This window comes from Leuresthes tenuis, unplaced genomic scaffold (genome assembly GCF_036924035.1).
Source record: "Leuresthes tenuis unplaced genomic scaffold, fLeuTen1.0.hap1 SCAF_17, whole genome shotgun sequence".
NCBI classification, from domain to species: Eukaryota; Metazoa; Chordata; class Actinopteri; order Atheriniformes; family Atherinopsidae; genus Leuresthes; species Leuresthes tenuis.
Window position 1 is genome coordinate 14,358,169 of NW_027325371.1, and position 24,023 is coordinate 14,382,191.

The following is a 24,023-nucleotide window of genomic DNA, read 5'->3' on the forward strand; positions in this document are numbered from 1 at the left end:
CATCAAATCACTTGCCAACCATGCGAGGCACGCAGTGGAAGACGAGATCCCTATAAAAAACGTTTATTCCTGGATTTACGGCCAACCATAAACTGCAAATTCTATGGTTGATAGGATACTATAACCGTTGCACGAATACTGGCTCTGGCTATGTGATCTTTTTACTATGGATTTCCCCACCCAATACCCCCAGTCCATTTTTATATGGACTTTATAATATTAGGGAAAATCAGGATTTATGTCGTATGAATTTGCAATCTCTAAATTACGGTATAAAAATGGTAAACTGTATTGTTGTTATAGCTGTTTAGGGTAAACATATAACTTAAAGATAAAGATAACAATACCTAAACAGACATATACATCACACTTACGTGTGTGAAGTGCTAAAATGCACAGTATTTTCTCTAATTTGGGCACATGTAGATGAATAATAATTTAAATGGGGAAAGGCTTTGGATTTCCTGAGTATACTTTCTATGTTTTTCTTATTTCATTTATCATAACAGCAATGGAAAACTAGATGTTGCAACAGTAATAATAGAAAAAAATCATCATCATCATGTTGGAAAGTCTTGACTTGTTACTGTGTTTTTTGTTGTGTCTGCGAGTTTACAAACTGCAGGCTTATGAATGACAAAATTATCTGCTCTGATTAACTGATGAAGGGGGAGGAGGCAATCCGTGGCGTGGAGGAAATCTCCCTAGGTTTGAGGATAGACACGTCAGGTTGCCTCTTGTACTCTGGATCACGAATCTGCAAGAGAGCGTTGGTGGCTTAGGCACAAAACAAGAAGAGGAGATCTGCACATCATCTGCTCAGCGAGTGCAAATCTGACCCAAAGCATTGTGAGTACTTTTTTGTTTTTTGCAAATGTATGTGCATGGCAGTATTTTGTGAATATAGCAGGCATCTCTCCATGTGTGCATTCTTTTTGAATCTCACCTCTTTTGCTTTGTGATGGAAGAAGATAAAGATATTGAAATATAGATAAAAGACAAAAACAAACATAAACTGTTAAACCCTATCTGTGATTTCCTGTGTAAGTTCAATTAGCTTTCTCTGTTAAACTTTCATTTCATGAAGCGGTGCTCCTAACATGCAATTCATGAATGATTCTAGTTATGTCACATGATTATATATTCTTTCTGTTGAGTAAAAATAAGTCATGATAGTCATGCGGTTGTCCCTCATTATCAAAATGATACACTCCTGTTTAATATATGACTCAGCTCTATTTTCCCCACTTTCGATCTCCTCAAAAACTGCGGAGGGGGACAATATTGCTCAAGACATCCACTGCTTCCATGTGTTATCCAGCAGACGCTGGCAGCAGAAAACACCTGCACCCGTTTCAGTTACTGTGACTTGTATCCACCATTCATGCATGTGCGCGTATCCTTCCGATAGCCTCAGAGGACCATGGCACTTGCTGGGATGCTGAGTGACGACGACATCAAGGCTGCAGTTCAGGCTTGTCAAGGTGAGTCAGACAAGAGAAATAAATTCACAGGCAAGAAGACAGAAAAAAAAAAAAACAACATGTAATCACGAAGAGAAGAAGTCTTAGCTTACAGTATGGGGTAATATGTGTATTCACATATTACATAGAGAAAGAGGAGCCTTTCAACCCACTCCCATGGGGGATACCTGCATGATGTGTTGTTAACAGTCGGGGGGGAACTGGGCTCCTGCAGGTTACCAAGCAGCCATGTGGCAGGAGACCTGTCACCACCCAGATACCAAAGTGTTTATGTTGAGTATTCCACATTCACATCGAGACCAACTCACACGAGCCATAAAGTCCTCACATCCCAAAGCATTTGATTATTTATCTTGGGCAATTATGTCTGCACGGAAGGCAGCTCAAATGCTTGCTTCAAAGAATGGAAAATGTCAGCGCTTATATTCCCTTTATTCAAAAGAATGCGCTAGTTTGCGATGTTTAAGGGAAAAAAAATAAAATTTCAACTTTTTCCAGCATCCTTTGTTTTCTTTTTAACGTGTCAGTTAAAGATGGTAGTAATTCTAAAAAAGAAAAGCTGGTAGAGCAGACTAAAAGATGCCCTTACTAACTGTTAGATAACATTTATCTTACTCTTAGACAACAAATCTCTGAAATCATTCACTCGCTGAGCAAGTTTTCCTCAGAAAATCCATTGAACTATTTGAGGATATCTGATCCTGGAAGAACTGCCACTGTGACCAGCGTGATAAGTAAGGTTTGAATTGAACCCTTGGGCAATATTCACTGTGGAGGGACCGCTTCAATAGCAATACTAGGCTAATAATGTAGTAATGTAGGCTATGATACGCTGGAGGGTGAATATTGGTAAATGTCATCGGCTCAAGAATGAAATTCATCTTAGCGAATGACTAAATGTGACATCTTTGGTCAGCCCCCCACCATTCTCTATTTCTTGTCATTCAGTGTTTGACCTCTCACCCTCACATGTGCCTGTTTCTCGTGCTCACTCCATCTCATTTTCTGCCTTCCTCCGTGCCATTGTAGCTCCAGGCACATTCGACTTCAGGTCATTTTTTGCCCGAGTGGGATTGACTGGCTCTTTAGAGGCTGATGGGGAAAAGGTCTTTGCAGTCTTGGACCAAGACAAAAGTGGATACATTGAGGAAGAGGAGCTCAAGTAAGGTTGGAGTGTGTGTGATCCAGGTGTTACTAATTGTGGGGACATAAACCACTTTGCACACTTACACTGTGAAGTCTTATCTCCCTTAAGGTGGCAAAAAAAAGAGAATCATCACAATGTAAGTCATTAAATTTCAAGGTGATGACATGTTTTTTCCAGCTAGGATAAGGTTAAGTTAAAGTTGGGGCACAAGTTAGTCGATAAAATGCCTTCTTAGGTCATGACACCACAACTATGTATGTGTGCATGACTAGGATGCTTGAACAAGGACACAAGTGTGTTTGTGCATGTGTGTTACAGTTATGCTGTAATTCTCCCTGGGATGGCCCTCAGGCAGAGGTCACAGCACGAGTGGAACAGCATTTGCACCATGATATGAGTGGTGATGGAAAGGGAATAGAGACCGCTCAAACAGGCCCACAGGGAGAGATGAAAGCAACAGTAGAGAAAGTGATTATGATGATGTATGTCTGAAATGATAGCTTTTGTGTTCTGGCCTCCATTTAGACTATTTCTTCAGAACTTCTCTCCGGGGGCCAGGGAGCTGACTGTGGCGGAGACCAAGACTCTGATGGTTGCAGGAGATAAAGATGGGGATGGCAAGATTGGGATGGAAGGTGTGTGCTTGTGAAACATCTGGAAAAGCTGTTTGCAGATGTGAAAATGAGCCACCTTTGAAGAGGAGCTATCCAGCTCATAGTGCTGAAATGTAACATGTACGTAACAAAAAAAGATTCCACAACTGACTTCTGTTTCTTTTTCCTCCCACAGAGTTCTGTGATCTCCTGAAGTAAAGAGACCAAACACAAGATGCCACCGCTGTGTTTCTCCCTTTTCTGAACAATTAATTTCTCATGGGCATCTTGACTTTACAAATTGGTTAATGCAAAAAACAAAAAAAAATCCTCAAATATTCTGTGCCCACCAGCTGTTGTCCCCACAAAATTCTGAAAACTGGATATCAAAAATGGATACTCAATTAGGCACCTGAAATTTATCAATAAATGTATGTGAGGTGTGATCTCACTGTGTCATGTCTTCTTCTCTTCCACCTGGACAACATATAAACCATTTGATTTTCCCACTATGGTATGTCCCGAATTTCTAAGAACACCAAAAATGCAGTATTAGTAGCAGTGAGAGATCCAGCATTTACATTACTAAAGGATAAAGAATGAAAACACTAAAAACTAACAAATAAAAAAGGTAATAATCTGATAACTGGTCTCATGGTTACTATCAAGCACCACACAGCGGTTTCGAGTCAAGTTTAACGAACAATTTGAATTTAAATACTCCATGAGTCTTTGTATTAACCAGCAGCAAAATGACCAAATAAAATAAAAATTTAAATAAAAACTCTATTTCTGTAATTTTATTGATATTTTTCTAGGTTTGGAAATTATGGGAAAATTCTTTAAATTAAGAGAAAAAACAGTGAATACTTATTTTTCAAAATATTTTTAATGTATCAGATTTACACGCCATTTCTGTACCATCTCTCATCACCTTCTGTGTAAAATGCCCCGTTGTAGCTCCTGTTTCTTTGGGGCCCCTGAAAGAGTCTTGGGTGAGGTTTCTGAAGTTCATTAGAGCTGTCAGTATTTTACCTGCCAGACAGAAGTCAGAGCGCTCTTAGTCTTGATAAACAGATGGTTTCCTCAAAATAAAAATGCAGAGAGTTTTTTTTTTTTTTTTTTTTTGTAATTTTATACAGTGTCATCAAACAGTTGTTTACTTTTCCACAACACTTTCTTAACCGCAGAACATCTACATAGCAACACGGTTCGCAGTGCATTCCAAAACAGTCCGGGTTACAACACTGTGTTGCAACATGGGCCGCATTACGCTGAACCACTCTGAGTAACTGATATATTAGAGCTGAAGTGTAAAATATAGCGCACACACTATAGCGGATGCTCAGATTGCTATAAAAGTTGTAGTTGGAGTTGTTTTATATGGCCATATTAGCTTTTCTGTCAGGAATTCATCTGATAACACTGTCTACTGTAGGTAAGACACTGTAATACTAAGTGTCTGAAGCCAGAAGGCATGTACAATATCTCCTTTATAGTGATATCGGGTTTTTATAACAAACAGGGAACATTTAGGACAAATTCATGTGCTTTGATGCTCATATACAAGATTGCTGATATACAAAAGCAGAATGCTTTATATCCTAATACCTGTGGTGACTGGGAGATGGATGATATCAATTTGAACTAAAAACTAGTGGGGACCTTTTTCTAAAATCATACATAGTCTCGTGTGTAAAAGAAACACTTCAAATTTTCCGTAATAAGTCTACTATAGCTGCTCTTCGCTGGATGGATTTCAAATCTCCACAGAGGTGGACATATTCAACCTTATCAGAGAATATACATACGAGTGACACAACACTGAGAGAACGTGGTTCACATCGTCAGTTTAACCCATTACGAGGTCATAAGGGGACATACATGTTATTAAGTGAGATATGGCTGAAAAAAACTGTGGGAAAAGAACAGAATAGAAACTTGCAACTGTAAAGCCACCAGTCACTCGATGGCGAGTCCAAATGACTGAAACATTGCCTACTAAGGACAGGGATCTGGTGGAACATGCACCAAAGTCTTGTCCCTGTTAGGTTGCTGGCTCATTTGAAACTGGACACTGCATGTGAGGGTTGGATGATCCTCATGTATAGATACTGTAGCTTATGCTTTGGGCAGAGCTATGTTACAGAAGAACATAGGCCTAAGCAAAAACCCACATATATCTATCAACTGAAACCATCTCAGATGCAGCTCTAATCATTTCTAAACAGGGTTAAATATTCTGGGGATGATAATGTATAATGAAACCAAAGTCAAATTCAGCAGAGTTCTATACAAAAATAACTAAATATTGCATGTATTACCTGGCATAGCTCTATGGATTAGGACAGACTGAGTGCATGGTGTATAATGCATACAAATGGGTTATATGGGGACATCAATAAAAACTGATAACATAAGAAGAATAAAGACCAATTATGACTTTAATCCTCTGTCCTGCTCTACCATTTGGTAGAGAAAATGTTTCAGTTACTATACCATATTTCATTAAAACCTTTTGGAAGAAAAATTCCTGAGCAATCTGTACTGTTTAGTTTAGGTACATGACATTAAAGAATGAATATGTTATGTCATTACTTTTTCAAATTTTGATCATTTTACCATGACATCTTAACCCTTTGTCAAAAAACAATGACTCTATTACCATAGCTTCAATGAAATAAAAAATGCAAACAAACATTCCTCCATTGTTTTTTTTTAATTAGAGATTAAACGGCTAAAGACTATATCTATGCAGTCCTTTTGAATGGTTTCAGAGGGACTACTTATGGTAATTGCAATGTGTAAATGTATTTTGTAAATGTAATTTAGAAGTTGACAGATTGCACTGAACATTTCTCACAACCTAAAATAGGGAGTTTGATCATGGCCAGTGCTCTCCCAAGCATCTATTCATTTCATATATAGTCTCAAATGTAACTGTCAAAATCAAAATCAGCATTTTCAAAGTTGGCTGTAAATCATTTGGGTGCAACATGTGCCATTAAGCTGACGAGAAGTGGGTCTGCTCGGGTTTCCACACGTCTAGCTATAGGCCTCTGCACACATGGTAGCATCCTCATTTGTTGGCCTAAAAATAGCTCCAGACTACTAGACACATTTTTTCGAAACCCATGCATCTTGGTACCTGATACTGAGACTCAAAGCTCTGTAAATGGTGTTGCTCAAGGATATATAAGAGAGAAGGAACAGGGCTTGTGGCATTCACTCGTCCCTCTGGTTTTCACTCGCCTCAACGCAGCGCAAAGGTGAGTGGGATGTGGGCATTGATAATGCCACTCTGACCTCTGCAGATTATACTGGAAGGAAAAGGACTCAGACAAGGAGATGCCCATGGACTATAAACTATAGAGAGAAATGGAACCAAGATAACCAACAAATACATGGACCACAGGAGAATTTGTTTAGCATGAAAGGAGATCAAATGTTGCTGAGCGATTTCAAAGGATCATCGTTTGTGGATGATACTTGGTTTATTTCCATTATGTCTTTTTAACGGGATGAAAAACAAACCTAGAGATACCAGTGCATTTCTCCAGCTGCATTATGCATTTGTAGCAGGGATTCATGGCACTGTGTCATGGCACAGTAGGAGCATCTTGTTTTAGTGCCAAAGCAGCGCAGTATTTTGACACAGACAGAGTCAGTCCTGTGCTGTGTGATAAAATATCTGGAGGCAAAGAGAAGCTCTTTAGTCCGTAGCAAGCACAACCGCTAAAGCTGCATGGCAGAGCAGGATTGATACTTAATGTGACTTAAACCAAGAGAGCTAAGGTTATGTTTAATAATAATTATATATATGGGCCTCAGTCAGTCAGGTTGGAGTGCTTGCCGCAATATCAGTGATTGCTTTGTTTTGAAAAAGAACATTATCATTGCAACATGTCCTCTATTTAAGATTTACGATGCTCATCCTAACCCTGATTCTCTGCTTCTCTCTCCTCTTAGAATAAAAAATGGCCTTCGCTGGGGTCCTCAAGGATGCTGAAGTCAAAGCAGCTCTGGACGGCTGCTCAGGTGAGTTTCATTATCTTTAATTAATGAGCCGCAAACACAGCAAACATCCTCATAACTATTGTGACACATAATTGAATTTCCCTGAAAATGCAAAGTTGAAAATAACCAATACAAATTGGCTGAGATCAAAATGTACTACACACTCAGTTTTAGAACATGTCATGAAGACTGCCAGCCACAGTGATCAAATAACATCAACATGGTGTTACTGACTGGTTGGGTGCTAATGTTGTTGAAATGTGTTTCAGCTGCTGACTCTTTTGACTACAAGAAGTTCTTCAAGGCATGCGGCCTGGCCGGCAAGTCCTCTGATGAAGTCAAGAAGGCCTTCGCCATCATTGACCAGGACAACAGTGGCTTCATTGAGGAGGATGAGCTGAAGTAAGACATTTCAGTAATTCATACTTCAAGTTGAAACTCAATGCCAAGGCCACAGTGGCCCAGAGCATACAACAGATCTAATGTTACTGCCTTGTGTTTAAAATTGGGTCTGGGGGCCAAAAAATACAATAACAATAGCAAAGAAATGTCTTACTCGGTGTGACCTGTAGGTTTTATGACCAGTTTAGATGGATTTGAAAGGATACTGAAAGGGTTAGCTTCCCAGCATCCTTTTAATTCTTACTGTTTTGTCCACCTGCCAGGCTGTTCCTGCAGAACTTCTCCGCTGGTGCCAGAGCACTCACTGACAAGGAAACCAAGACTTTCCTCGCCGCTGGTGACAGTGATGGTGATGGCAAGATCGGAGTTGATGGTAAGAGACCTTTTTATATATATTGTAGAATGCATCAGAAAACAGCACAGATACACATGAATATTATTGATTTTCCTAACAGCAAAGTCTTAATCGATCATTATCTGCACAAATTTCCTGATCAGTGAGAGGTTCTAATCAACCTTGGGCATACCTATATGACATAGAGATTGTAAAATGTATTTCTGAATTTGAATTTTTTAACTAATGGCAGTTTTATTCTACCTTCACAGAGTTTGCTGCCCTTGTTAAGGCATAAATTTCCACTGACCAAGATCCACTTCTTTTCATGGAACTGCGAACTCCTTGCAAGATTCATTAATCCTCAGCTGAAAGAATATTTTTTATACCTTATTTATGATTTGCCTGCGGACTATTTCTCAACATGGAATACATATTTTACTGTTAATGTTACTCAGATGTGTTAAATGTTCTGAAATATGACTTGTGCAAACTGTACAACACCATCTGCACTTTTGAGGAAGAGTGAAAAACCAGGAATAAATACTCTTTTGGTGTGAAGTCATCTCGTTCAGGTCAGTCTTCTTTGAATTGTCAATTTGGGGATTTGCGCAGCCTTTTTGAATTCACACATCTGCACTTATGTAAACAAAAAAAAAGGTTAATTAAGAAGCAGTGTCAAATGAACCTCCTCTTGGCAGGGTTCTTAAATGCTCAGGCGATGCTGAAAGATGGATAAGACAACCTACCCAGCACTTGTTTTCATAACTGGTTAATGAGAAGGGGAGTGTGGCTGGACTTTGGCTAGAAGCATGGAAAAGTGCTGGGAATAGCCCTGGGGCTTTGCTCACATGCGCTTTAGATCTAGGGAGCTTTGCAATGTATGGCTGTCCCACTTTGTGTAATTAGATGGTCTGGTCCAAGATCTATTTCTCCAGCAACTGCTGCATAATCAGATAGATGATGTGCAGTGGCAATGGCTATTAGCAGCCTCTCTCATCAGCAAGGCTGTATTACAATTCTAACCCTCTGCAAAAACCTGCAGTGGTCTGGGCTGTTCTTAACAAACTACTCTACTCAATTTGGCTGTTTCCTTCTAGTGTTTGGAATGTATGACATATTTTGAAAAAATAATAATGGACTGGCCTTAAACTGAATTTTAACAGCTTGTTTTTCATAATGAAGTCAAATTACAATTCCAGAAGGTTATGAATGTCCAGAGCACTGCAAGTCAGCAATATGTAAGCCTCAAGCTTATGAAATGACACCCTAAGCTTGTTACTATCAGCCAGTGGTCAAAACAGAAAGAAGCTATAGTTGCAGCAGTCTGCAGATTACTCCATGTAATAGAGCTGCCACCTGCAGGCCATAGTCATACTTTCATCTTAAAGTTCGGAGCAAATTGTATCAATATAAACTAATTAAGAATTCTAATCTCCATTTAGATTGTTTTGGGGAAAATAATGCATGGTCCCATCTTCTTAAACATCTTAATATAACATGGTGGGGCACGAAATCAAAGATAAGAGTCTTTCCGAAATCACTTTCAACGCCAATCGGCACAAAAATTAACATTCATCCAATAATTCCAAACTATAAAGTGAAACTGTGGCTGGCTAAGATTTGGAAGCTTTTTCCATGCATCATTATTGCAACTTATATGCACTTTTCCCAAACTGCTCCTATTCACAATCATATATGGGTTGACATATGTGCCAGTTAATGCCAATATATAACAGAAAAAGAATATTTCCCACAAAAATTAAGTGGAGTTTCTTAAGGAACATTCATACGCTTTAATGATATTTCTCACGCTGTCGAACTAAAGATACAGAACGACTGTAAGAGAATTAACGCAATTTTACTAATAAAATGGACTTCACTGTGGCTCCCTCATCAACAGAGGGAAATGATAGTAATAGTAAAGGAGGAAAAACAAACAATCAGTGCAACTTACGCCAGCTCTAATACATGCATGCTCAGTATCCACCCTCTTGAACATAGCTGTCTTGCCAGCAGCACTTCCAATTCGTCCTCCTCAGCAGTGCACAGACCTATTCTTAGCATCGAGGGACATTGAAGACTTCTTCAAACGCACCTTTTAAGCGTCTTCATTTGTGAAACCCAAAATAGATCGCTCTCTGGCTACAGGACGAATTTTCAACACCCCCTCCCTGCTAGGTGTCAGTTATCTTATGCCTCGGATTTCGACGGAGTGAAACTATAAAAGGTCACCGGGAGCACCGGGATGGTCACTGCAGTCCTACTTCAGTCTTGCCTGTGTCATCTGTACCTTACAAAGCAAAGACACTAGAGGTGAGTTTGAATGCAAGGGAGAAAATAGGACAGAACTCCGGGAACCAAAGCCTCGGCATTGCGCTTGGCTTCTTAGAAAAATCTTAACTTTTTACTCTTTTTCCCCACTTCTTGTTTAAACGCGGTTTAATGGGGACTTCTCACTGCAATGCAGCATGTAAAGAAAGAGATGGGTTCTGCGTTTTCTCGTGGGAGCGCCGGCAGATAAAAAGACTTGGATTACTGGTCAGACCTCAGCATCTTTAGAGCCGCAGTAGGGAACGTGGGTCAGTTTCAACCTCTCGAATTGGACCAAGAAATGCAAAACATGCCCATCCGAAAGAAGTGGACTGAATAATCCGCCCGTTGAAATCTGGAGCCTTATTTCTATTTCATTTGGAATAATGTATTTTTCAGCATTGATTCGTTTTTTTCAAGAGAACAAATTCTTGTGAAAATTGCGGAGTTGTGCAATGATGTTTTGATGATAATGTATGTTTTCATAAACGCGTTTATTTGATATATTTCACCGCTTGTTTAAAAGCTTTAGCAAGCAGGTTGAAAATCGTGACCACCCAGTCAAGAAAATGTGCTGCTGTAAAGTTGATAGCTTTCTATGGATAATATATCCAACTCTGAAAACGTAGTAATCCGTTCTGTTTTATTTCCGCAGCTCAAAATGACTTTCGCAGGTCTTAAAGAAGCTGAAATCACTAAAGCCCTGGATGAGTGCAAAGGTGACTTTCAGTTTCCGTTCTTTCACCCACCTCCACTCCAACACACCCACCCACCTCTTTACTTTTTTTGTTTTAGCTTCCTGTGTGTTTCTCTGTGTATGTGAACGAATAATAGCAAACTATATTAATTCTAGGCGCATTCGACTACAAGAAGTTCTTCAAGACGTGCGGTTTGGCCAGCAAGTCGGCTGATGACGTCAAGAAGGCCTTCGCCATCATTGACCAGGACAAGAGCGGCTTCATTGAGGAGGACGAGCTGAAGTAAGACGCGCAGTAGAACATCAGAGTTTATGCTAAACACGCTTTAGTCTCTTCTGAACAGGTCAGTCTTTTCAGGAAGCTGTTGCGAAACGAAATTACAAACTCAGTCCATCTTTTTAGCAGACCACCATATCCATCTGCATTCAGTAGTATTAAAATGGAACAATCTGATTGGGCCCACATGAAGAGTGTCTCTGCAAATGGCAGAAGTGGTCCGTGAACTAATCACCGTCTCTGAATGTCGGTAGGCTGTTCCTGCAGAACTTCAAGGCCGGTGCACGCGCCCTGACCGACGCCGAGACCAAGGCTTTCCTGAAGGCCGGCGACAGCGACGGTGACGGCAAGATTGGAGTTGATGGTATGCAAACCCAGCTGCTGATTCCCATGCACTGCAGTGCTGTGCTATATTGATATCTATATGATGATGAAATACCAACCGCGTGTTTTCTATCTATGTCCCTGCAGAGTTCGCTGCTTTGGTTAAGGCATAAGACAGCAACTGACCAACAACACCTGCTCTGATGGAACAACAATGCCCACGTCGACCTCCCCTTTTTCATCTGAATATAAATAATTTTTATACATTTGCTTAAGGGACGTTTCCTCCTATGCAACACACTGTCCAAAAATGATGATTATGAATGTCGCTCGGTTGTGTTCATGTCTTAAATATGAATTTTGCTTATTGTAAAATCTATGATGCACTTTCCAGGAACTGAAAGTAAAAGAATAAACAGTCTTTTGCAATGGTCTTATTTTCTTTTCATTCTTTATTTATGATCTATCTATCTATCTATCTATCTATCTATCTATCTATCTATCTATCTATCTATCTATCTATCTATCTATCTATCTATCTATCTATCTATCTATCTATCTATCTATCTATCTATCTATCTATCTATCTATCTGAAAGCTATAGTAAGAAAGTGGTGATGTAAGGCTTATAACCACACTACAACATCCCATCACCCCCAATGCACACACGCACACACACACACACACACATTGACAGTCTTTGGAGTCTATGAGACGGCTATTCATGAAATTAGAGTATCTATTTTACTATCAGGATTCAACAAAAACTAATGCAATTTGCAGAGGCAGTGTGTGAAAAACTACAATCTCACTCCTTCCACAGGAATTAAGAGAGGAAGTAGCAGCCGACTGCTATCAATCAAATGAACTTGATTTATTGATCATCAGCAAGTGTGAGCGGCTCTATAAAAGCAGATCTTTTGGCAATTTGCTGGTCTGGAGCAATCAAGTGTAGGTTAGCAAATTGCAAGACATCAGCAACGATCTTAGAGAAACAATTATTGCTGCCCATCAATCTATGTAAGGTTGTAAGGTCATTTTCAAACAATCTGGAGTTCATCATTCTAAAGTAAACTAGTGGAAAATATTCAAGACATTTGCCAGTCTACCCAGCAGTGGATGTCCACCCTCAAAGTTCACCAGAGTATATAATGCTCAGAAAAATGCAAAAAAAAAAAAATCCCAAGATCTGTCAGGCTCTATGGGCCTCAGTTAGCATGTTAATAGTTCAAATGTACAACAGTAAAATGGATGGGTTGGAGGAGTAAGCCCCTCTAAAAAAGAACGTGGTAGCACATAATACATTTCTGGAAAGACTTCTAGAAATGTCCTTTGGATAGACGAGACCAGAGGGGCGGTGTTTGGTCATAATGCACAGCACCAGCACTGAAATACACAAAAACAAACAAACAAAAACCTAAACTCCATCTATCCATCCATCCATCCATCCATCCAGCTGGACAATCCAGAGCAATGATCGAAATCACAGACAAAAATGCTGTGATGGGGGTTTAAGAGAGCAGTGCATAAATGAATGTCTGCAAACCTCAATGAACAAAAACAATGTAAAAAGAGAGGAATTCCTCCACGATGGAAGAGACTGATAGCATCATACAGAAAATGATCACCTCAAGTTATTGGTTATTGCCACTAAAGTTGTTTCTACAAACTACTGAATCGTGGAACATACTCAGTCTTTTATGCAATGCTTCTGTATTTTAAGCAACGTTTTTGTTAGATAAATAATCACACAGTTTAAGATGTCATGTTATTGTTAATCTGAGGCTATATGTATCCAATATTAACACCTACAAGGACAAGATTATTCTTTTATCATACTTTTAGATGTGAAACCCTTTTAATGAGGGTATATCTTCTTTTTCACTTGACTGTATTTCTACTGTACAAGTGACTGTGTACTTTCTTGTAGTTCCATGAAGTAGCCACTAGATGGAGGCATGGGGATGCATCAAGATAAAATTCCCAAAGGAAGCAAGGAAGCAAGAGGACCCCTTGTAAGAAACAATGGTTAAAATATTATCATACATAAAAATGATTAGATAGACTAAACACGATTTATACTTTTTTTCCTTGAAATTGGTGAGTGCAAACTACTGATATTGCACCAGCAAAAAAGACTTTGCATGAAGAATACAAGGTTTTATTTAACAGACTAACAGGCTTATTAATACATATGATTTTAATTTTGAATAGAACAACGACGTGTTGGCATAAATTGACTATTTCTTCACTTTTCTTATGCTGGAGTGAAGAGGGACGAGGATAGTCTGCATAACTAGCAATGGAATGTCCAGTGTTTTCTTGCAAGTCCCCATGTAAAAAAGAAAAAAAAAGAAAGAAAGAAAGAAACAAACCAGATCACCCCCATCTCTATACGTACACATGGGGTTAGACTCGTAAAGAGCATTAGCAAATGTACGATGAATAAATGATCGCCCAGTAACCTTATAGTCTACGAGGTATCAACATGGCGCATGACATCACGCACCGGTTGTGGGTGAAGCCTCATCACCGCTCTCAATCCGGTGTCTTTTCACGCACAGGGTCTGAATAAGATGATTGGATTTCTCTTTACTGTTTTCAGCCCAGTCTAGCTTCACGAGCACCTCACAGCAGACCCCATAGTTTGTAGTTGGACAGGTTTAGGAAGGAATGACAGTACGGAACAATCGGGGATAAGCTTTTACTCAATCATGAAAGAAGACAGGAATTTGCCCAAAAAAAGGATAACAATAAACTACTGTGCGTAACCCGTGCGTAAATTCCAAGAACTTGAACTCTGCTCATTTTTAATTAACTCGTGGGAGGAATCCATGGGTGAGGGAAGGGAAACTGGGACCCTAGAATCAACTATAGGCTATATGAGGGAAGCTCAGCTGGATTAATCATGGCAAGGAGAACCTGCCATCGTTGACGCTTGTAAATTTAGGCTACATCCATATAATTGGACAGAGTGTACGCCCATGCGTGGTACTTGCTATTCCGTCGTCATCTCTACTCATTTTTAGCTAAATGTTTCATCCTCATCTAAAATGACGTTTTTAAAGAGGAACAGATACGGCCTACACATCCATATAACAAGCAGTAGGGTATTAAGGAACACAGACACATAGAGTGTATATGCCAGAAACTGTTTCCTTCAGACTTTCATTTAAAGTTTAATGTGTTCTTTACGCACGACACAAATCGAGGTCAACATTACACGCTGTTTTCTATCGCCAGCGAACGCGTGCCAGAGGGCACCTTTGCCAAGATTTGCAAAAGTGACCGATTTCTAACCGTAGAAAAGCGCCCGAGGTTCATTGGGCCTCTTTGATGTAAAACAAACTTCTCAGAAACTAAATATCAGATGTTTTGATAACACTTTCAACAAGGGCGTGCTTTCATTGTGTACTAAAGCATATCCATAAACGCCGATGGTCTCCTGTAATGCCATAGTCCAATTGTGCATTCCTTTTATTCTCCCCATGCTGTAGTCTGCACATATGCACCTCCATCTAACCTTACATCATTGAGTAAAATAACCTTTTCCCGTGTCCTGGTGCAGTGAACACTCTCCCAGGAATGTGCTTAATGACCCCTGGCTTTCTTTGTGTGTCAGATCCCGCCAGGGGACAACAAATGCCCTCGGAAAAGACGTCCTGTATTGGACATTTTGCAACTGGTCAAGTTGGACAGATTGAAAATCAGCAGTGCAGCTATGGCCTCCAGTAAAGCAGAAACCTCAGCAGAAATTAAACCTCTGAGCAGCCTCTTACTGCTATACATTTGTTCTAATGGTGCACATGGATACCTGCTTGTCATGCCTCATCATCACCATGAAAGAATGGGACAACAGAGGGTGACCTCTGGTCTCTTAATCAGCACAGTCGACAAAGCAGTTCAGCGGGACTGTCCCCCTGTCGGTGTCAGAGGGCGAGAAGGTTAGAAAACACAGGCATCCCTTGCATTCAATAATGACCACGGGTTTGATGTTATAATATCTGATAACCGGACTCCGTGGGGATCTAAGGAACGAGGGCGGGTGGAGTGGATTTAGGGAAGTGAAGCACCACAGAGTGAAATGCATCAGCTACAGAGGTAGTTCATGAGTGGACCTTTGGGATCACCCATTAGCTCCAATCGATGAAAGCTTAAAGATACGTGGTGCCTGTAAAATTGGCTCAGAAAGTTCACAATAAGGTGGCATTACATTTCCACTACCGAACCTTATAAGAACACATTTTGAAACGCGCTCGTTTTGGGACTGCTGCCTGTGAAAAGATATGCAGGAATGGGTGGTGCGTTGAGGGGCAAGGGGGGAGAACAATGAGTGAGAGAGAGAGAGACTGCAGTTACATTACAGGCTCCCTGCATTTACTGTACTATATAATTATTGAGGTGAGAGGAGGAGGGGTGCTGGGGTGGCAAGAGGGAGTGGATGATGGAGAAAACTAAGCGTCTTTTAACTTAATTTGCTATTTACAAGGGCGTCACTGATGTCCAGTCCGGTCTCTCTGCCACTGGGCGTTATAAATAGTAAAGGTTAATTAGTTAGCAGAGAAATTGGATCAGGGGCGGGCAGTTAGAATTTGATCCACAGACAGGTAACTCAAGCAATCCCCATTGTCACAGCAATCAGACCTATATAAATCCACCTTGACGGACAGCAGTCACCACATAGCCTTACCTCTCTGCTGGATCACCGACCTGGGCGAGAACCACTAAGCACGGTAAGTTGGTACGCGGATTTGGAGCGGTCTTTTTCAATTGGAAAGTGTGAGTTTGATTTTTTACTTCTTGCAAAATCTTGTGTTTTTACCCTTGGCTTTTTTTTTGTATTCAGCGTACTTCTAAGCACTTCAGCGGCAGCCTGGTTTTACCGACAGAAAAATGCTTGAATGCGGAAAACGAGACTTACAGAGACTGAAAAGTTATCCGCAGAAGCAGCCAGAGTTGTCTCAAGTGCTCAGCTGCAGAGAACATGCGAAAGAATTTCAGCGACTTAAGCTTTGTTTTAACATTTTGTTGTTTTAGTCACAGACGTCTTTTGGACAATGCTGTAACTTGGACAGCTTTTGCTCTCCATCACTGTCAGAGGATTTGTATCGCACCTGCCTAAATGTGTTAATAATTCACCATGGCTGTTCCTCCTACAGGAATAAAATGTCGCTCTCATCTATCCTTTCTGCTGATGCCATCGACAGTGCAATCAAGGACTGCCAAGGTATCGTTTTTCACCAATATCTTTATTGGTCTCTTTATGCGCACGTATGTGGCGCCACTGCAGTCAGCTGACAATAGATTTGTTTCAAGACAGCAAAATGTTTACTTTATCCTGCACTACAGAGAATATGGCAGTGATGCTTGGTTAATGCTTTGTTAAAAGATTTTTTGAGCATCACTTGGACACTGGCCATAAACCAGAGAGAGTTCAGATTTGATGTTTTTTTCCTAGTGCCATCACTGGGCGTCAAAGATAAAGTGAACTGACATACGTAGTATTATATGTTATCTTGTGACTGTAACCGAAATATCTCTATAATTATCAGAGGATTTTCAAATAAAATAGCAAATCTTTTAAAATGACTTGGTTTTGACGCCAAAACTCTGTTTAGAAAGTCAGTGTATGGAACTGAAAAAAATGAAATCACTATCTTTTGCCTCCAGCTCCGGACTCCTTCAGCCCAAAAAAGTTTTTCCAGATGTGTGGCCTCACCAAGAAGAGCCCTCAGGATGTGAAGAAGGTTTTCGGGATCCTGGACAACGATGGCAGTGGTTTTATTGAGGAGGAAGAGCTCAAGTGAGTGAGCAGCCAGATAAGAAACGTACATTTTGTTTGTTGTAGCCAGGATCTAACTGAACAGAAGCTTGTGTCCCTCCAAGAGGGAGTAGCAAGACTCAAATGTCCTCCAATAAATCACAACTCATTTAAAAAGTTTCAGCAGAAATCTGATCTATGGAATCAAGAGAAATCACAACTCTATATAGTCAGTTTTTCCAAAAAACAGCAAATGTTTAATATGCCCAACAATATAATGGGATGAAGTTAGAATTGTAACTGTCTTCTCTAGAAGTTTGTGTCCAGTGACTGAAGAGCGTTACATGATGCAACACCAAAGTGTGATACCTGCAGGCAGTTATCCTTTGAAGATGTATCTACAATTAAATTGAAAATTCAACATTTTTTGTTATTTTTCATTGCTTAACACATGCGGACATTTACATTAAAAAATTGGGTCAAAGTTTTGCATTAGGAGCAAATAGACCTCAGTACTCCTGATGTGGTTTTTGCTATCCATCCACTTATTACTGAGGATTACCTCTGACTTTGGCATGTGGTTGTCTATATCTTCGATTCCGCCAGGTTTTTCCTCCAGAGGTTCACTCCTGGGGCTCGCGTCCTGACAGACAAGGAGACCAAGGCCTTCTTGAGTGCTGCTGATGATGATAGCGATGGACGGATTGGAGCAGATGGTGAGAAGCTCTGCACTTATTTTACACGTCATTCCTGAATGTAGATAGGGAGAAGCAAGCAAAACTAGTTCGAAAAGTTTGTGATACTGAATTTAGGAAGTAGTTTAGATAATTAGGCAGTCATGCTACTGATAAGCTGTTAACGTAGTAGCACAATTGCTCTTTTGAAATTCAGATTCAAAGCACTGGCTCAATGTTCTTGTTACTGTATAAAAGTGTTCATTTTGTCAGCAACAATAAGGTGTGACTCTTTTCTCCACAGAGTTCCAGGCTATGGTCTTGTCCTGAACAGCTGGACATCATTCCAACCTGATCTGGTCCCCCCTGCCGTATTTGCCCCATCGCTTCAAGCGCACTTAGTTTAGTCAGCCACTATTCATCTAGTCAGGCAAAACCCTCCAATGATTCTTATTTTGACTTGTTCTGCTCCACTCGCATCTACATGCTTGTCATGTTTTTAGTTCTTTGTTTTTCATATGTTTTAGACGGACCATAAATCTGTATTGCCCAAATAAATGTACACTTAACCAAATCAATGAGAAAATAAAAGAATACAAACCCAAGTTCTACAACTCTTCATCATTTCTACTCAAGTGAAATCTCTCTAGTTTTCTGTATGTCCTCATCTTGGTTTATGGTACAACACGGTGCAGTTGCTTCACACATTTAGAAAAAAAAGGATCTAATTTAGCCATAGGAAATGGATATGGACACAGAAATGCAGGCATTCCAAAGTTCACAACATACACAGACATGCAGAGACACACGGTATTTCCCTCACATTTCAGAGGTGTCCTTAAATCTTTGCTTACCTCTGTCTAGCACACCGGTAAATAAGATTGAATGTCAGGCAGTGTCAGGTATATGAGAAGTGACAAACACTGGCTGTCTGGCTCAGTGTACATACAGTACTGATGTGAGTTGGAGTGTGTGAGGAAAATTCATGGATCTGCGAGGTAGAGGAGGTGACCTTGCTGACCACCTGAGTGTCACCGTGGTTGGATCGACTGACACCTGACCTCAGCTTTGTGAATAAACCCAGATGAACTCCAGCTCTGCTCCGGCTGGGGAAACAAAACACACGCACACAAAACCCAATGAATTTGCAAAAATCAAATAGGAGTTAGGACACAGAGAACCAAAACCGCAACCGCACATAATCTTGACTATGTAAATAATAAATGCAGGTGTGTATCTGTGTGAGACAGGCTTTAGAAATGAATACGTCTTTGTCATGTCTCCTTGATAGCAGGGGAAATCATTTTATGATGCTTAGAAGCTTGGACATCTCACAACTTTGCAATCCCCCCCATCAGCACAAGACTATAAATATCATATGTTGTCATCCTCTGCACTTACAGGATTCACAGGATTTGAATTAACAACTACTTCACCATCCTCCCGCCCACTAACGCCTCCAAAATACAGAGTAGCACTTTTTTTTTCAGAGCTCCTGCTCTAGTGCCATTCCAATTATCTGTATATTACAGGGGGAACCTGGCCATTACAGCACACCTGATACAAACAGACAAACAGTGTGAGGCAGACCCTGGAATTAGCATTAGATCATGGTGTGCACTCATATCTTGTGCTGCTTTATGCAGATGGTTTGCTGTGACTATAGATTTTTCCACAGTTCCTACTTTTGCAAGGCCCAAAGAGTTCTGTGGGCTTTTGTGTGATTTATACATCTGGGTGGCAAACAAAGTAACACCATAAAAAAGTTTTTAGTTTGATTTAACAACCGTATATCCAGCTGTACTAAACAAATAGGTTATTTGTAATGTCAATCATGAGAATAAACAAGGAGACATCTAAAGTACAGTATTTAAGATTAAATACACTGAAAGAGTAAAGCAAGCCTCAGGAAATGTTATGAGTTGAAAGTAAAGAAAAACAGAGCAACACAAGCAGCCAAATTAAGATTTAGAAAATATGCTGAAGCATCTTGAGGACAGAATTTTAACATTACAACATTTTGAAAAGTAAAAGGAATGCTTTTGGAATGGTTATAATTACTAACCTTGACCAGTTTCCATGTCATGTTCCTAACAACCCTGAAGTTTTGCACAATTTGAGCTTGGATACTACAAATGAAACCTCTACTAAATCATATAAAAATATTCAACTTATAATGGGTGCATAATTGTACATATTTGATCTAAACTAAATATTTTGCATCAACAAACCCTAGTGATGCACAGTGAGACACAGGACAATATAGCTAATCATGCATCCATATCTGATTTTGATATCTGGGTGTGATCTTCAAGGCTGCAGAGGGGAAGAGGGGGAAGACCACTCTGCTGAAAGCAGGACAAGGTTGGGGAAGCCAGTGGGTAACACAAGCCAGATGACATACAACGGAGCTGTGACCCCTATGGGTCAGGATCAGCGAGTGGTAAACAGGAAGGAAATGTGAGCCAACAGGTCGACATTGACTGCTGGATATGCTGGTGTGGGGCGGCAGAACAAGATAATGTGACAAGCAGATTACCTGGAGTCAAGGGTAGAGGGATGAAGAGAGATAGATGGAGACCATGATTTCTCTCAAGAAGGAAGTGAGAAGAGTGCTAGAAAAATGGTAAACGTCAGCAAGTTTTTTACTTAAAAATTAATGAAAAATACCGTTTTATATACATTTATCATCTGTAAAGGCCTAAAGCAGCAATTTTAGGGCACAAACCAGTGTCAAATGATATAAAAGATATTAGAATAGAGGATTTCTTACTTATTTTTTTCACTGTAAAATATCTGCTTGTTTTGAATTTGATGACAGCAACCAATTTTAAAAAGCTGCATTTCTTTGCCATAAGTGGACATAGGATTATGTGCCCAGCAGTTTGGGTCATCCTAAAATTTTTACAAAATTTTCATTTCGTAATGGGCCAAGTTTTTTCAGTGAGTTGCAGCTTTTGACAGACAGGAAAAATGAGCAGCTGCACTGCCCTAATTCATGCAGAATGTGGTATGCTACAAGCTTACAAAAATATCTCGCTGAGAGAGTTTTTTTTTCATTGCATGTTGAGTTTGAATTTACATTTGAGGATTCAGAGACAAGCTATGTTCACTGTCAATGGTTTTCAGAGATGTTCCAACAAGCCTTGCTGTGATTTCAGCGACAGAATTGTGCCTGTAATACCTAAAAATCAGAGGATTATGGCCATTCCGTGTTCTTTTTCAGCCTGATCTCCAGCACATAGCGGTTTCTACAGATTCCTTTAAACTTTTTATGATATTATGATAAAATCCTGAAATCTTTGCATTGTTTTGCATTAGCAACTCTTATTTGTTGGTTAAACCTTTAGGCAGAACTGTCTTTCACCAAGTGTTGAACACCTTCTCGTCTTTACTGAAAGAATCAACCTCTCTGGGATGTTCTTATTATATTCAGTCATGTTAGAGACCTGTTACCAGTTAAACTAATAAAACATGCAAAAAACTAAACTAAAACAATAAGTTTCCGCCCTTTAACATTTGATTGTTGTATTTGTGTAATTTAAATGCATCATAAGACTGCAATGATTTTCTTGTTCGTTGCATTGACATTGCCCCATCCTGTTTGTAGCATTAGGTGCCAAACAAATGATTAACTGTTAGAGTGAAGTTAGCCGGCAAAGTGAGCTTGACTGAACAATTTGAACTTCTGTGGGACTGCTGATACCATATCATGCTTTATGTCTGGATTAGAGCGCTGGGATGAACACAGAGGCCTGGCCTGTTTGTCTGTATCTCACCTCAATAATTGATGCCCTCGCTTCATTGTCACCAAAAACTCATATCAAGAAAGAAGTGTCAGGCTCACCTTACTGATTAAGTCTGTGTGAAACTTTAATGTGCACCCCATCTTCAGTCAATAACAAAATGATGTGCAAACCAGGGAGGCTACACCGTGTGGACGTCACTGCAGCTTCAGGCTTCTCTGACCATATTTTGTCTCATTCCTGGTATTTTAGAGCTTGGAAGTATCAAAGATGTTGCTACCCGATAGTCGGTACATGGAGGAACGTCGTAAAAGATTTAACTGCCGTGTTAGCATGACTGAATGGGCTTTGTGAGCTCTGTGCAGGAACTTTATTCATAATGCAGAGGATGACATCCCTGCCTCTGCCCCCCAACAAGTAGCAGTCATGAACCTCCACTTATGATGTTCTTGTGTAGCTTCCCTTCATTAATGAATGATAGGACACAAACATATCAATGGCCATTCCTGATTCACACAAAGCATTCATGGATGGCAATTTCTTGAAATCTATTTCCACCTTGGCTTGAGTCTGTTGTTTACATAAAAGTTAAATGATAGGTGTCAAAATATAGTTTTAGCTGCCTTTATTAACTACACTAATGCAAGTTTGCATTTTGAACTTAAAGCCACACCCGACTTAAACCCCAGAGCAGCTGTTACATGTGCTGACGCATCCTCAGACTCAGTAATGGCTGTCATGAAGAGGTAGACTGGTACTTTGCCGGCTTTTCCAAACAAGGAGGCACAACGGGATAAGGTGACAAGCGTCATCTAGGACAAACTTACTAACCAAATAATGGAGGCAAACTGTCTGGTTGGAGAGCCTAACTTAGAGATGTTTGGGCAGTACAGACCTTACAGTACCTAGACATTAGTCTACAAAAAACACTTTCTATTCATGAATTACACTCATTAAGACTCAGACAATATTACTTAAAAGTGTCTGCATCTGAAAAATGGAGTTAAGGTGAAATATATGCACAGTTTCATTAACAAACTGCTAATACAATGTCTCATTTTAGGTGTGTTTGTTTCACTTTTTTCATTATATGTTGCTTCACCTAATAAAAGTATGATTCTTAGTCTCCTTACATATGTAAAAATACATGTCAGACCAACAAGTTTTGGTCAAGAACACGATCCTATCTCAACACACTCCAAACCTCTGTCCAAAAACCTCTACTGTGCCTTAACCAAGCATCCAAACTGTGGGCTATGACTGATTTATAAGCTTTGTCACTGTAAGCAAAGCATTCATTGCTATCTCATTGCTAACTGTGTCATCAGTAGAACAACATGCAGAGACAGTACCTACATGCTCATATTGCCCCCTGAGCCTGTCAAACTCCCTTCTTCAACTTGACTTGAAACTCTGAGACTGCCACTGTAGTCACAATTTCTCATTTGGGTCTCATGGGCCATCAGATTTTACTATTACCTGCAAACTTCACCTTCTCTCAAACAGCAGACTTATTTATTTATGCATTTAGCAGACACTTTTATTCAAAGCAGATTACAGGCAGGCAGATAGGGTAAGGGGGTATTGCCTAAGGACCCCTACTGGAGGTAGTACCTTTCATGCAGGGGATTTGAACACAAAGATGGCAATCATACCACTACACTATCCAGTCCACTTCAGTGAACAGTAAATTATTCAGGGTTAACAAGCTGTTGCAATGTTAAACTCAGTTGTGGCCATTTTCATTAACCCACTGTGGATGTAAAGGCTGAGGAGTGAAGGATGTGGCTCAAGTTTTAAACAACACTGACTTAATTCCTCTAACAGAGAGGCGACAGAGGAGAAGGTGAAGGCAAGAGAACATGTCAAAGGATATGCAGGTGTCAATCAAAAACAAGGCCTCCTCAGCTGCTTCCTGGCGATAGATTGAATTGCCAGGTTTGAGTGAGTCAAAAGATCACCTGTGGTTGGAAAACCGTGCCTCGACAGAACTAACTGCTTTTGATTGGTTTTGTAGGTAGTGCCAATTAAGCTGTCATGCCTGAAATGCTTTGTTTAGTTTGTTGGCCGTGAGATATTACAGAGATGCTGATGTCAGGCACATGGGAATGAACTTGAGTACGAAAACTTATTCACCCATATTTCACTTACCAGAGAGGTGTTCATGCGAAATATAAATGAACTTTCCGTTTGATGACTTGTTTGTATGCAGGGTTTTAGACACGATTTCATTTAAACCAAAATTTCTTTAAGC

The 24,023-nt window shown here is 40.0% G+C and overlaps 4 protein-coding genes across 5 annotated transcripts; all 4 read left to right on the forward strand.

Moving 5' to 3' along the window:
- Positions 1-672: 672 nt before the first annotated feature.
- pvalb5 (parvalbumin 5) lies at positions 673-3,628 on the forward strand. 2 transcript variants are annotated; one of them, XM_072369182.1, is made up of 5 exons: positions 673-853; positions 1,412-1,484; positions 2,514-2,646; positions 3,157-3,266; positions 3,421-3,628. In XM_072369182.1, exons 2-5 carry the CDS (start codon positions 1,424-1,426, stop codon positions 3,441-3,443), a joined length of 327 nt encoding a protein of 108 aa, XP_072225283.1. In that variant the 5' UTR covers positions 673-853; positions 1,412-1,423; the 3' UTR covers positions 3,444-3,628. The 2 variants fall into 2 exon arrangements, with proteins under 2 accessions (XP_072225283.1, XP_072225282.1); XM_072369181.1 differs by having other exon boundaries at positions 673-849.
- A 2,824-nt stretch (positions 3,629-6,452) lies between these two features.
- Positions 6,453-8,542, forward strand: LOC140273568 (parvalbumin beta). The gene is made up of 5 exons (XM_072369180.1): positions 6,453-6,493; positions 7,194-7,262; positions 7,511-7,643; positions 7,907-8,016; positions 8,250-8,542. The coding sequence occupies exons 2-5, from the start codon at positions 7,202-7,204 to the stop codon at positions 8,273-8,275; spliced, it is 330 nt and encodes a 109-aa protein (XP_072225281.1). The 5' UTR covers positions 6,453-6,493; positions 7,194-7,201; the 3' UTR covers positions 8,276-8,542.
- A 1,642-nt stretch (positions 8,543-10,184) lies between these two features.
- LOC140273736 (parvalbumin beta-like) lies at positions 10,185-12,025 on the forward strand. The gene is made up of 5 exons (XM_072369386.1): positions 10,185-10,293; positions 10,946-11,009; positions 11,144-11,270; positions 11,519-11,628; positions 11,736-12,025. The coding sequence occupies exons 2-5, from the start codon at positions 10,952-10,954 to the stop codon at positions 11,759-11,761; spliced, it is 321 nt and encodes a 106-aa protein (XP_072225487.1). The 5' UTR covers positions 10,185-10,293; positions 10,946-10,951; the 3' UTR covers positions 11,762-12,025.
- Positions 12,026-16,071: 4,046 nt separating this feature from the next.
- On the forward strand, positions 16,072-18,628 carry pvalb8 (parvalbumin 8). Its single transcript, XM_072369385.1, has 5 exons — positions 16,072-16,321; positions 16,748-16,815; positions 17,259-17,391; positions 17,956-18,065; positions 18,328-18,628. Exons 2-5 carry the CDS (start codon positions 16,755-16,757, stop codon positions 18,351-18,353), a joined length of 330 nt encoding a protein of 109 aa, XP_072225486.1. The 5' UTR covers positions 16,072-16,321; positions 16,748-16,754; the 3' UTR covers positions 18,354-18,628.
- Positions 18,629-24,023: the final 5,395 nt, after the last annotated feature.